The sequence below is a fragment of the Saccoglossus kowalevskii genome, chromosome 18 (assembly GCF_978046115.1).
Source record: "Saccoglossus kowalevskii chromosome 18, keSacKowa6.1, whole genome shotgun sequence".
In the NCBI taxonomy this organism is placed as follows: Eukaryota; Metazoa; Hemichordata; class Enteropneusta; family Harrimaniidae; genus Saccoglossus; species Saccoglossus kowalevskii.
Genome location: NC_140658.1, coordinates 13,294,875 through 13,308,546, shown reverse-complemented (window position 1 = coordinate 13,308,546; position 13,672 = coordinate 13,294,875). Strand labels below are relative to the sequence as shown.

Sequence of the window (13,672 nt, the reverse complement as noted above, 5' to 3'; positions counted from 1 at the left end):
AAAAATGTATGAGCGACAATGTGTTTTGGAATTCGGAGCTACAAATTGTATGTTAGTTAATCGCTCGATATCAAAAATGGCGTGCGGACAGGAAAATCCAACATTGTTGACGTAGGTAACGTTTTTTTCTCAGGGATTGAACTTGAATTCACGTATTTGCTCGACAGGAGAAACCGGCCTCAAGATGTATTGTTTACAGTGGCTTCTACCGATTCTGTTGATACCAAAACCAGCAATAAGTCCTGCGTTGCTGCATAATCACGCCATGTTTATGGCTCTCTATCTAACAAGCTTTTTTTTGGAGAGAAAGCCATGTACTATTTGCAGCGCTGTTTTCATCGCTGCTGTCTTCCTCTTATGCTATAGTTGTCTCGGAAACTGCATTTTCTTTGAGTGTGAGTCGCCATGTAATGGAAATGGCTAACTGCTAGACGAATTTGCCGCGCTGTGACACTTTGTAAATACGAACTAAATGAACCACGAATGATGTAACCGCAATACATAGTCCGTCATTCTGGGAAATATGACGTCGAACATTTCGAAGTATAATTTTGAACGTATCGCATTATGGAATAGCTGCCATTTCATTGAATTATAAGACAATTTGTAGAAGATGATGCTTGTTGCCAAGGTAACCATGCAAATTAAAGTACTGAGAATTTCATCGACCACCAATGACAATATGTTATGGAAGAGTACACAAGTAGATGAAGCAAATTGGAACTAGAAATTTTGTTTATATCTTATTCATAGTCTTCTCCCTGTACTAGAAGGAAATAGTCACATAAACTATAAAAACTTTGTCAATATTTGCAGACCTTAATTTGTCATTTATTGTGTATGAACTTTGTGCAGGAAAAAAAAAATTTAATATTGTAATACGATTGAAAAAAAAATATGCGAGCTGTTTACTTGCTTTTGCTACTAGATGTTTAACAGTACAGTGAAAACAGTCTAAACCAAATAGTATTCCTTTCTTTGTATGGCTAAGAAAATTGTTCAAAAGTTGATGTGTAATACAGCATGCTTTTAATACTGGTGAAAACTTGTCACCGTTTGCTGTGTGTCTTACAGGGTTTGGTTTGGACAGTTTTCACTGTATATTTGTTTATGAGTAAATATTGAGATGGAATGACTCATGAGTGATCAATTACTGTGGAATACTTTATTTTTGCTGAAATTAAATTTTCGCTGAAAAGACTTTATGGGCGTTTTGTGTGGAATTTATTTTCACTGATTTTTGATGAGTTTAATGTGGAATATAGAAAAAAAAGTATATTCGCTGGATTTTATTTTCACGGAATCATTCCTTCAGTGAAAATAGCGAAAATAAATTCCGAGCGAAAATAAAGTATTCTACAGTACTTTCATTCGAAAGCAAGCTTACCTACTGTTCAAACTATATTATTAAACAAGACACCTCTTGATTTCCAGAGGCTGACATACAGTAATTAGCAGTCTAATGCTGTCTTTAGTGTTAACGAGTCTATGTTTGGTGTTGTAGAATCATTAAATATTGGCACGTTTTAATTTTGAGCATTTTGCGAACAAGCAAAAACCTTGAAATCTAGACTGATATTTGTTGTTCAATCATTTGTTTATATCTGTCTTTGTGAATCATTGTTGTTGAATCTACATGTGTCTGTTCAGCATAATAACGCTTGAATTCATTCTTAGTTAAGAATTTGTTTTATATTTTATATGCTGATGTGAAACTGCCCTCTCACCCCCTAACCTGAATCCTACCCCCCCACTCCAGCCCCCCCCCCACTGTAATTGAATATGACCCTCCAAATACTGTAAAGGGGTTAATTATTCACTGGGTTTTAATTTAGCTTATTTGGCTGATTGGAAAATGTGCTGAATTAAAACCCAGTGAATATGTAAAATTTAGCATAGAACAAATTATCTAAATGATAAAAACCGTGAATTTAAAACTCACTGAAATGGTAAATCAGCGAAATTTAAACCCAGCGAAAATTAGTCATTTTACAGTACTAGTAATAAGTGGTATATACAATTGATGAGAGGGTGGAGGAGGGGTACTGGAGAGACAGGGTTAGGGTTAGAGCTATGGGTGAGGGGGGCCCTAAGGAACTCTTACCTGAAACTGAGAGCAAATACTACCAAATTTTGCCATTTGAAAAATAATTTACTAATTTTACAGTTCATATGTGTATTCAAAAATACAATTTATATCTCCTTGCTCTCACGACTTTAACCTTTTCACCATTGGACTTTCTCGCCCAAATTTGTCTGCACTTCTTTCTTGTATTCCTAATATTTCTGACTCAAATTTTGTCTGTTGACTCCAAAATTAGGGTTCATTTCCAGGAATATTGATGAATATAAACAAAAAGTGCAGAATATATTGGGCGAGGAAGTTTGGTGGTGAAAAGGTTAATACCCGGTACTCGAACTCTGGCCAGCTATAACCCATACTTCGATGATTGTATAAAAATCTGTTGTAAACTGGTTTTTTTTTTTCAAGACGTACTAAAATAAAATGATAGTACATGCAACAATATGGCCAAAAATTTAGATTTTGCTTCACCTGCCAGGGAAAATAAAAATAAATAAATATGTAGTGATGCAGTTTTGATTGTTTTTGTTGTACATGTATTATGATTACTGTAAAATACTTCATTTTTGCTATTTTCGCTGAAAGGATGATTTAGTAAAAAGAAAATCCAGCGAATATACCTTTCCATATCTTACATTCAACTTGCCAAAAATCAGTGACAATAAATTTGTTACGGAACACCCAAAATGTCTTCAGCAAAAATTAACTTTACAGTATTCATTACCACAACAAGATATGAGAATCATTCAACATTTTACTAAATAAATCTTTTTGAATACATGTACATGCATTAAAGGTTTATTTTGATAGACAAAACATCTGAAATAGAATAAAAACATTTCCCCAATCCAATCGTTTATGTACCTACTGGTGTACTAGATGGCAAAACAAATGTATGAGAAGCAAAAGCTCTTTTTACCCCAAGCTGTGAATATCATGTATTAACTGTAACATATTACCTGCTGGAGTAAATTTTTTTTAATAGATATCAACAAAGTGTAATAACTACTGTAAAAGAATTTATTTTCGTTTGAAATTAATTTTTCGCTGTTTTTGCTGAAGAAATAATTAAGTAAAAATAAAATCCAGCGAATATACCCTTTTTCCTATATTTTACATTCAACTCATCAAAAATCAGTGAAAATAAATTCCATACCAAAAGACTCCAAAGGTCTTTTCAGCGAAAATTAATTCCAGCTAAAATAAAGTATTTTACAGTATCTGTTGAGGCTTTCAGCAGTCGCGTGTTAATGTTTGTAGTACGTTAGTATTTGGACAAATCAGTGGCAATTTTAGTGTAAAATATTTGGTGGAAACTAAAAGTGTTGAAAAGGGTTAATGTTCAAGTCCTGCATTGAATAGTTTGCTTTATTTCATTAAAATGAGTTTTTCTCAGAAATCATAAATGAATATTTGTACAAGCTTGTTTATTTCTTGCGATGGTGGCTGAATGTTTTTCTGCATTTCTCATGGCTGCCTCTCGATTAGTTGCTTTGAAATTTATTTTTTGAAATTTGGCCTAATTTGACAGAATGAAATAAATATGACATCCCTCACTTGAGGAAGTTGTGATGAGAAAAAAAAGTTTTTAATTCTGAAACTTGTTGCAAATATTGCCCTCTATTGATCACTATAAAGAACATCCTCCTTTTAAAATCCAAATGTGGAAAAACTTTTTCAAGATCACTATATCAATATATGATTTTCTGTTGTGTCAAAGAGGAGTCAGTGAATTACTAGTTGGGTCATTTGCATGATTGGAAGCAGTTGTGAATATCAATAAGGCAAAAATCATTTTTATTGATCCAAATTTTAGGAATAAAGTAGCTATCTACATCAAAGTCACATTCCGCTAGTGAAAGCAAAACTTTATCTTATCCTGTGGGTCGAAGTGTGTTAATTGGTTTCAGTTTGTATGTCTCCCTCTATAGTTAGCTGGAAAGTTGCTTATGTTTTCCCCAAACTTTGAAATGTACAAACAGATCACTGGGAATAGGAAAAATATATTTAAAAAAAAATATAGTTTTTCATCTACTCTTACTCTCTTGTATACAATATGCAGGGTATTGACAATGGAACAAAACATGGGAACTTGATGGCCAAATCCCAATGCTATTTACCGCCCTCTAGAGGCAGTTGATGTGACACTTGAGTATATTTCTGATATTTCAGCATCTATGATTTTCAGATTGCAGTGTGCCCTCTAACTTATAAATCATAATAATTCAGTAAATATTACTAGTCCTGTTCATAACACAGAGCACCCTCTACAGGTGATTATTAAGTTTGATTTTTTTTTTCATTGTGTACAATTAGAAAATATATTTCATCCAATTATAGACCCTCCAGTACCCTCTACTGGAGGATCTACGATCAAACATTAGCTCCAATCGGTAGGATAGATTGATTAGGCTCAGCTAATACTGAGAGGAGAATATTTTATATAAAATTAAGACACTTTATTTCAGCTTAGGCTAAATTCTGTTTCTCGTTAATATCTGAGCCTCTCAAGATGGCACTGTACTCAGCATTTTACCCCAGGACTGCTGGTATATTACAGCCATTCAGTGTTAGTGTACGTGTGAACCAATCAGAACTTGCTGTTGATACATAACAATGAATTTGGAGAGATGTCTAGAACCGCAATCCTTTTGGCTGGAGGTCATAAATGGCGCCCTCTAACGCATGCCTTGTTCGTCTTTGTAAAAACACAGTAGACCTTGTACTTTGTGTTGGCCTAAAATCGCACATTTATAATAAGCACAAATCCCTCTTGAAATGTCGTCACCATTCTAATTCGCATGTCATACATAGATTTCATTGAGCATTCAGCTGTGGAGACTACAATGTTATAACTTTGCCACAAATCTAGTTTTATAAATAGCCCAAAATAAGAATATTAAAAAATAAGTGACTTATATACGGTAAGAAAAGTAAAGTAAGAAAAATAAAAAAATAGTTTAAAGAACGTAATATCACAACAAACCAGAGAAATGAAAGACTAAACTACTTTATGCGCAATTGGAATAATGTACTGGCCAAAATTAAAAATAATCAATAAAATACTAACATTTCTATAATTGTATTTTTATTTTAGTTATACATTATGTAATGTTTCTATTTATTTTTGTAATGTATTTACATTTTCACCATACAACTGTTTCCATTGTCATGGAAACCATTCACAAAAAGACAACAATAAAGTCCCATTTAATCATTATTTATTTGTATTTCACGCAAAAAGTACAACTTTGTAAATGTAGATATTACATCTTTTTTTTTTAAATAAATAAAATTACATAATTGTTAGCCATTTTAAAATAACTTCTTACTGTATGTTAAACAATATTTTGCTTACTACCGGTTTGAACCGGTTTACTTTCTAACCTAGTTTCACAGCTGCCTAACGTAACAATATTAATTTGTGTTATTATTTAAGCACACTAATTATTCATCTATTTTTCTACTCTTAAGTACAGGAAATAAACACAGATATTATTAACACATTAAATATACTATCACTTTACAATTTCAACTTTCACAAACGTTGTAAAACATAATGTTTTCACCGTGAACCTGTGAAAATTTGAAAGACTACAGCCAGAAACAGCTGTTTACAGTAGTTCAGAGCAAAGAATTAGAAGTACTTTTTGAATATTTTTCTCTGAAATAATTTTCCATTATTATACCAAAAACACTGAATACGATATTGTCTTCAGCATCATCTGCGAAAAATTAGTTACCCCGGTAAAATATTATTTTATAGGCGACAACTATCAATAAATAAAAAATAACAAAATATGAATTTTGATTTTTGGAAACAAATTATACATATTTTATTTTAATGATTAATTGATTAGAAATTGATCATCATAATAATAAACTCATATTTTTCCAAATTTCTGCATCTTTTTGAAAAAATACATTTTTTTCTAAAACATACATTTGTTGCCCCAAATATTGGAAATATTCTTAGAATAACAATTCCCAGAATAATTTAATGTTTTTTTTTTTTTTATCAAGCAACCTGAATTTCTAATGAGATATTGAATTAATCACACATCCCAGGTGTCCAAGGCAAAATAAATCATTTTTTTCCTCCATATTTTTATTTTAGATAGATAATGTCTTGTTAATCACATAGTTTATTGAAAATTTTTTTATTACTGGGTTTAATACACTGAAGTCAGCTATAGCATGTGTGTTATAAATAGATTTATAAACCTAAATACTGTAAAATATTTAATTTTTCGCTTGGACTTAATTTTAGCTGAAGGAATGATTCAGTGAAAATCCAGTGAATATACCTTTTTTCCTATATTTTACATTCAACTCGTCAAAAATCAGTGAAAATAAATTTCATACAAAACACCCAAAAAGTCTTTTCAGCGAAAATTTATTCCAGCTAAAATAAATTATTTCACAGTATTTATAAACTATAATGACAGTTACACTTGTATGAACTAGTGCAGGACAGAGATTGTTCTAACTTTAATGTCTATTGTTGCATGACAGTGATTTGAATGACATTAATTTACAAGGATATTTGTAAAAATAAACATGCATTTGCTGACTTTGGTGTAATAAACTTCAGTAAATATTGTAAATAGCTTGCTATTTTATAATTTGAGAATGATCGCGAGGACAAAGTTTCGCCAAGTTAACACCACTCCATCAAAAGACATCAGTGAAATATCTGTAGCTATGATATTTTGTGATTCTCCCAGACTCATTAAATCCACAACGACAATTCATTCCAAACAAAATTAGAGCGATTTAGAATAAGTTGCAAAATATTGACAAAAATGTACAATTGTGCAAAAAGAAGTAGATACTTACTATATTGTCTGTGAAAGTAAAATATTCTCTTTTAAATTTCTGTCTTTTGATTCTTTATACAAATTACAAGTAGTGATTAAAATATTCACTTTCCTTATCTACATTTATACCACATATCACAATATATATTGTTTTCACTGACACCAGAGGGCAGTGTTACAGCCACTAGAGGGCAGTATACAAGTGATCCAGGTTTTAAAAATGTGCTCTTGTAACATGAGAAGCTGGATTTAAAATGTTCATGTACAGAACTTAAACTAAATATAATGAACACACTATATACAGACAAACTCCAGGAGAAAATAACAAAAAAATATACAAAATAAACCGTATACTATTTGACATATTCACACTTTAGTACAATAGGACAATTTTTTTTTTACAAAAACGAGAAAGGTTTGTTTATTTTATTTCAAGTAAGATGCCCAAGCTTCTGAACCATGCTTTTTTTATATTAAAGCGGGAGGGTTGTCATCTGCGCACAGAAATTGAGTCCCAAGCGATGATGACACCATACGCTAAGAACGCAAAGGCTCATGGGTAGACGACTCCCTTTGATTTAACTCGTTTGAGTTAGATTTAACTGGTTTTCGTATCTCCTGCTAATTAATCAGTTGATTTAATTTACTGTGGGCAGATCAGACTACATATGTTCAGAGTAAACACTATATCTACACGACAATTTGTCATCAATTTTTATTTGCATCATCTATAATTTTTTTTTTTAAATTATGCAGATATTATTTTGTATAAAAATTAAGCTACAATAGTTTGTTTTATTCATGAATTAAGATAATAATTTAATGCAATCAAATATTATTTTAATAATTTAACCAACAAATGAAAAGTTTATGTCATCACTAGCCAATCACTACCACTATTGGTTTGATTACCCCAACTAGGTCTACCCAAGAATTTTAAGAATAGGTCGATCCTAGAGAACACTGAAATGCAAGGCATCATGGGTAGACCAGACACAAATTTAATTTTCGCACACGTTATGTGCAGACAATGAGATCGTGAATGCCTGGGGCAGGTGTGGGAAGTAGTGGGATTGGCAATGACGACTGTAAAATCTGTATTAATAAACAACAGAACTAAACCAATTCTGTTTTAACAGTAATTTACAAATATCACATACAAATTCACAGCAGTTTAAATAGAAAGCACTGACATGACAGTGTCCAATTCTTCATCAAAATTTAAAATTATGTTCTAAGTACATCCCTCATGTACATAACTGTTTGGCACCAATATATCATATTTTCACTATTAGAAGCACAACAACCAAAAAAGGCAATCTATAACTTAATTATGAGGACTTAATCTATTCACACTGCATGTGCTACAAATACAGTACTGTATTCATTCTATTAGGCTCACCTAAAAAATGGTCATGGTTCTGGTGGCGAAGCTTTTTTTTTTTGTTTTTCATGTCAAAATTTTAGAAAAATCTAACAAAAATTTCAGTTCTCATGAAAAATCATAAATTTATTTTCAGAATAAAATAGAAAAGGTGTCAGAACATTTTTTTCTTTATCCAATTTTAACCAAAATGATGTTCTTTATTGGTATTTTATATTTCATTTTTTAGATGGAAATTTGATATATTTGATTACCATAAATTTTGAATAATAAATTAATGTGCTTCTAATAGAAATGTACTATGGCTGTAATTTCACACAAAAAAAAGTTTTTGATTATATCTTACATTCCCTGATCAAAAGATACCTGTCATGTGACAGATACCATTATCCGAAATGATTTATACACTACAAAAATCAACAGCACGCTCATTCAGGAAATAAGCAACAAACTAACAAACACCTTGAGTACTAGATTAAGACTGTGTCACTAAGGTATGTAACTAGCATCATCTAAGGCACAGATATTTCTAGTTAAATTTTTAAAGACATTTTAAAAAAATTAGAAAACATGATGGTTCTAAGACACTGCAGCCTGATTTACTGTAATATTACCATACAAAGTCACCTGACATTATTATGCAAAATGAGGGGGAATGATTCACTAGAGGTTGTAAAGTCTTTACTCCACTGCAAATAAACATGTATTTAATCACACACTGTAATTGTTATGCCACCATAAATAAAAGTTGTATTTTTTATATTTTCAAACAACGTTTTTTGTTACCAAATTCAGTTATTTTCAATGTTTATTATTGACGAAATAAACTAATATGATGTTTCATCTTTTAAATATAGTTTTCAAAGAATTTATAATCATCAACAAACTGTATGCATAACCCCTAAAGGTTATACATCCTGGTACTTTCTAACCCCTAAAGGTCACACATCCTGGTACTTTCTAACCCCGAAAGGTCATACATCCTGGTACTTTCTAACCCCGAAAGGTCATACATCCTGGTACTTTCTAACCCCTAAAGGTCATGCGTCCTGGTACTGTCTGACCCCTAAAGGTCATACATCCTGGTACATGTACCTTCTGAACCTTATATTCTCATTGGTAGTGAATTTCTTTCCCAAGAAAGTACCAGGATGTGTGAACTTTCAGGGTCATGGAAAATAGATTAAAAGCCGTCAGATTCAAACAGCACTATATTCTGTGCCAGACAGAGAGGGTAGAAAGATGAATTTTCATCACTTTTCAATAATTTACAGATTCTATCAAATGGGTTTCAAGTATGAGAAAAAAAGGTATGGTTAAACAAGTTTTAATACTAAGGAGGTCCCCTCATAGCATTATGTTCCAACATTTGGCCATTTGGGAAACAATTGGTGAAATGTTTGGAGAGAGGCTCTAGTTTTCTTTTGCAGATGTTTTCGGATAAATTTTCCGAAAATGTTAATTTTGTTCCACTACCATGCTTGCTTTGCAGAAAATACTTTTTATAGAACAGATGCATTGTGGGTATTTGAAAAAAAAGGACAACTGTTACATTTCTAGACTATTATTCATAATGTTAGAGTAAAATAACTACTGGTAGTATAAAATAGGAATCAAGCAGAATAAGTAAGTATGAATATTTGAGAAGGAACACAACATACTATGTAGTTTTTCACAACTTTTTGTACTAATTGTTACTGCAAACAGAAAAAAATGTGCGACTTCTGAGTCATTATACAATGAATCAATAATGTATGAATATATTGATATATTCAGCCTCTGCATAGTGTAAATGATATTGCAAAGTAGTTGTGACAAATTCTGTCAAAGCCAGCTCATTTCTTTTTCTTCAAAACAAGATGGTGTAATCATAATCTCAAGACAGTAATCAAAATCTCAATGTAATCTCATGACAGTATTTTTATTTTTGATAAATTTGCTTTTTCGAATCAACATCTTCAGCTTTGTATTTTCAATTATTAGTGGTTTAATACACTCCTTGTTTTTGTTTGTTCGTAGTGATCTCAGACCTCACGGAGTGATGTCTAGGCCACAGCAATGGAAGCATTGACGTTACCAACCCAGGCATGTGACATAGTGGGTAAGCATCACCTCCACCAAACATCACGCCTGACCAATCAACAGAGTGCATTTTCTGTGTATTACCGCTTTTTTACCATTGTCTTGGTGCCACCACATCCGTGCACGCCATCCACCGTCACGATTAGTATTCACACCCATCATGTTATGAAATCAGCTTCTTCTTACTTCAAGTTCGTCCAGCGATACACTGCAATTCCATCTGACATTGAGACTGTAGCGAGCAAGGTCTTTGCGTGTTACCATACCAATACACTGGTAAAAAATAAAATATCTCCTTTACATTTCAAATTTTATCTAAAATACCACGTAGTCCTTGACAGTGTGATCAAATACCGTAAACCGTTTTTAATTCGCAAGAGACAAATTTATAGAGCCAGTTATGAAAATCTCCAGCAAAAAAAACCAAGTGGTTTACAGTATGTCATTTGTCAAGTATTCCTTAAGGATAAAACTAGCAATGACGTGATCAATTTCGTTTCATCAGATGGAAATGACTCTATGATTTCCCCCATTAAGAATTAAGCCTTACAGCGGCAGCCATTTTGAATTGGAAATCTCTCAAAATACTTAGAATTTGAAGTTCATGATTCAATAACTGTTTTTCATTTCGACTTAAACAGCCAGTAACAAAAATTTCTCGTGTAAAAAATGTGTTGGATATTCTAAACAACATTTTATCTTGTCAAATTGCAGTCCATATTCAATTTTTACTGTGTGCTTTGATAAAAGTAATGACACCACTGCTAAATTAAAATATGAATATTTGTGTTCATTCAAATATTACATGTACAATATTACATGTACCATCCACTTCTCACTCACAGCCATCATGCAATTATATCAAACTAAATGTGTACACAACTTTAATTTTATCGGAATCAGTCCAAATTTTGACAGTTAGAAATAATAAAGATATGTTACAGCAGCCAAAATACAACCAGATTTGTGTGTCACAACATCCTCAAAATAGATCACAACACCCTCCAAGTGTTGAAAATTCAATAATTGACAGTGTTTACATCATATATATATATATATATATATATATATATATATATATATATATATATATATATATATATATATATACATATTTATAAACACCAACATGTCTAGTAAGATATGCTTTGGTTAAAGGCAAGCAATGATTCTTTCCCATCCATACCTTGTTCTCAGAGTCAGTTACTATTAAGTATGATAAACCAAGAGCTCTAAATAAACGGAATATTCTCGGCAAACTGGCAGTCTGAAATAAATCACAATTCCAGTAAAATATTTTCACTATAAATTAGTATAAAAACAAACTATAAGCAATCTTCAGTCCTACCAATGTGACCAATACATTAACACCCAGTTCAGTTACACCAGTCCTGCACATACCCAGTATATTTACACCAGTTCTACCCTCACCCATTCTATGCACACCAGTCCAGCCTGTACCCAATTAGAAGCTCACTCAATACACCAGTCCTGCCCACACCCACTTCATTTACACCACTTCTTCCCACACCCATTCCATTTGCACCAGTCAATCCCCACCCAATTTCAATCTCAACTATTTCATTTTACACCAGTCCTGCCCATACCCATTTCATTTACACTAGTCCTGCCCACACCCATTTCATTTACACCAGTCCTGCCCTCACCCATTTCATTTGCACCAGTCCTGCCCACACCCATTTCATTTACACCAGTCCTACCAGTACCTATTTCATTTAAGGTAGTCTAGAGATGCAGTTTACCTGATGTATTTCAATTAGTAAATTAGGAAACCAAGATGACCTCCCTTGTCCACAAAACTATATATTTTTGAAAAGCTTATTGTATGAATTTTAAAATTTTGTTAGTATTTTCTGTTTATGGACAATGTAGTTTGAAATATGCACAAAAATGTGCTGTTTTGGTCAAAAGTGATTTGAAAAAAATTAGTTTACGGGTTTACGGGTACATCTGTTTACTATGAAGAAAGTGCCGTCTTGAAAACTGTCTACCAGTTGTCAATTTTGCAGGGCAGCAGCTCAAATTTCACTACTTCAAGTTTATGCATAAATTAACACGCAGGCTAGTTGTCTGTACAATTGTTGTAACACTGTTCAAACAAAAAGCAATGCCCGAAAGCGTTTTGAAGATAAGCACATTGTCAATCATTTGTGAAAATTTCAAAACAAAAGGTCAAAGCGTCTAGGAGCTATTTTTTTTTTAAAGTTCAGGGATGTGCACTAAAAGAAGCTGAGATAATTGCTAATTTGCATAACAATTCACTCAGTAAGAAGTTTGCTAATGCTCACAATTAAAATGGCTGTAACAGTTACAAATTTAAATGTATTATCATTTTGTAAAAAGTTAAATATACCATGGAATACTTTATTTTCGCTGGAATTAATTTTCGCTAAAAAGGCTTTTTGGGCGCTTTGCTTGGAATTTATTTTCACTGATTTTTCATGAGTTTAATGTGAAATATAGGAAAAAAAGTATATTCGCTGGATTTTATTTTCACGGATCATCCCTTCAGCAAAAATACCTTAAACCAGTCATGCACATACCCATTCCATTCAAACCAGTCCACCCCCAATCAATTTCCAACCCCAATCAATTTCAATCTCACCTATTTCATTTACATCATTACAGCCCATTCATACTAGTCCAACCCACATTCAATTAATACAGCCCTGCCCACACTTGTTTCATTTAAACCCAGTCCTATTACACCTTACACCCAATCCATTTTATACCAATCGTGCTGACATCCTGTTCTTTTACGCCAGTACTGCTCAAATACAGCCCTATACCTATCTACTTATACCTGTCAACTTATACAGTCCTGCTCATACTGGCTATCACCCTTCCTTGATCCCTACCAACCCACAGCCAGCCATGACCACATAACACTCAGACTGTGCACTCATACTTGGTCTATAAATCTATAATGTTATTAGTTATCTAATTGCACTACTCACCTCTACTACTGAGTAAGGAGATGGATTCATGAATGGAGTCAGAACAATAACCATCTCTCTTTCTTCAGGTGTGATAACAATATCCTAACAAGAAATAAAAGAGTAGATGACTATACTTTGCCTGCCTTATGAATATATATAATTCACATAATAGCTTCTGTTGAATTTGTCATATTTATAACAGAAGCACACTCATAAATTTTGTGATTGCTAGTCTGAAAACACACGACAGTATTCATTGCTTTATTGTGGCAATCATGGAGCTATTTTTCTTTTCATTCTATTGTGTGTAACCATAGTATTGACCTTTTCAGTAAATCAGGAT

General features: G+C 32.5%; 2 protein-coding genes across 2 annotated transcripts in view; one reads left to right on the top strand and one right to left on the bottom strand.

Annotated features, from left to right (window-relative positions):
• Positions 1-61: 61 nt before the first annotated feature.
• On the top strand, positions 62-3,493 carry LOC146731584 (apoptosis inducing factor BLCAP-like). Its single transcript, XM_085493082.1, has one exon. The coding sequence runs from the start codon at positions 185-187 to the stop codon at positions 422-424; it is 240 nt and encodes a 79-aa protein (XP_085349208.1). The 5' UTR covers positions 62-184; the 3' UTR covers positions 425-3,493.
• A 6,712-nt stretch (positions 3,494-10,205) lies between these two features.
• Positions 10,206-13,672, bottom strand: part of LOC100375377 (H(+)/Cl(-) exchange transporter 7-like) — a 137,171-nt gene continuing 133,704 nt past the window's right edge. The window contains exons 22-24 of the mRNA XM_085492937.1: positions 13,348-13,431; positions 11,556-11,636; positions 10,206-10,642 (exon numbers count right to left, since the gene is read on the bottom strand). Coding sequence (XP_085349063.1) covers positions 10,541-10,642; positions 11,556-11,636; positions 13,348-13,431 — 267 coding nt within the window. The 3' untranslated portion in view covers positions 10,206-10,540. The remainder of the gene's footprint in view (positions 10,643-11,555; positions 11,637-13,347; positions 13,432-13,672) is intronic.

Excerpts from the sequence above, each read along its gene's own strand:
- LOC146731584 (XM_085493082.1), top strand. The coding sequence starts at position 185 with ATGTATTGTTTACAGTGGCTTCTACCGATTCTGTTGATACCAAAACCA.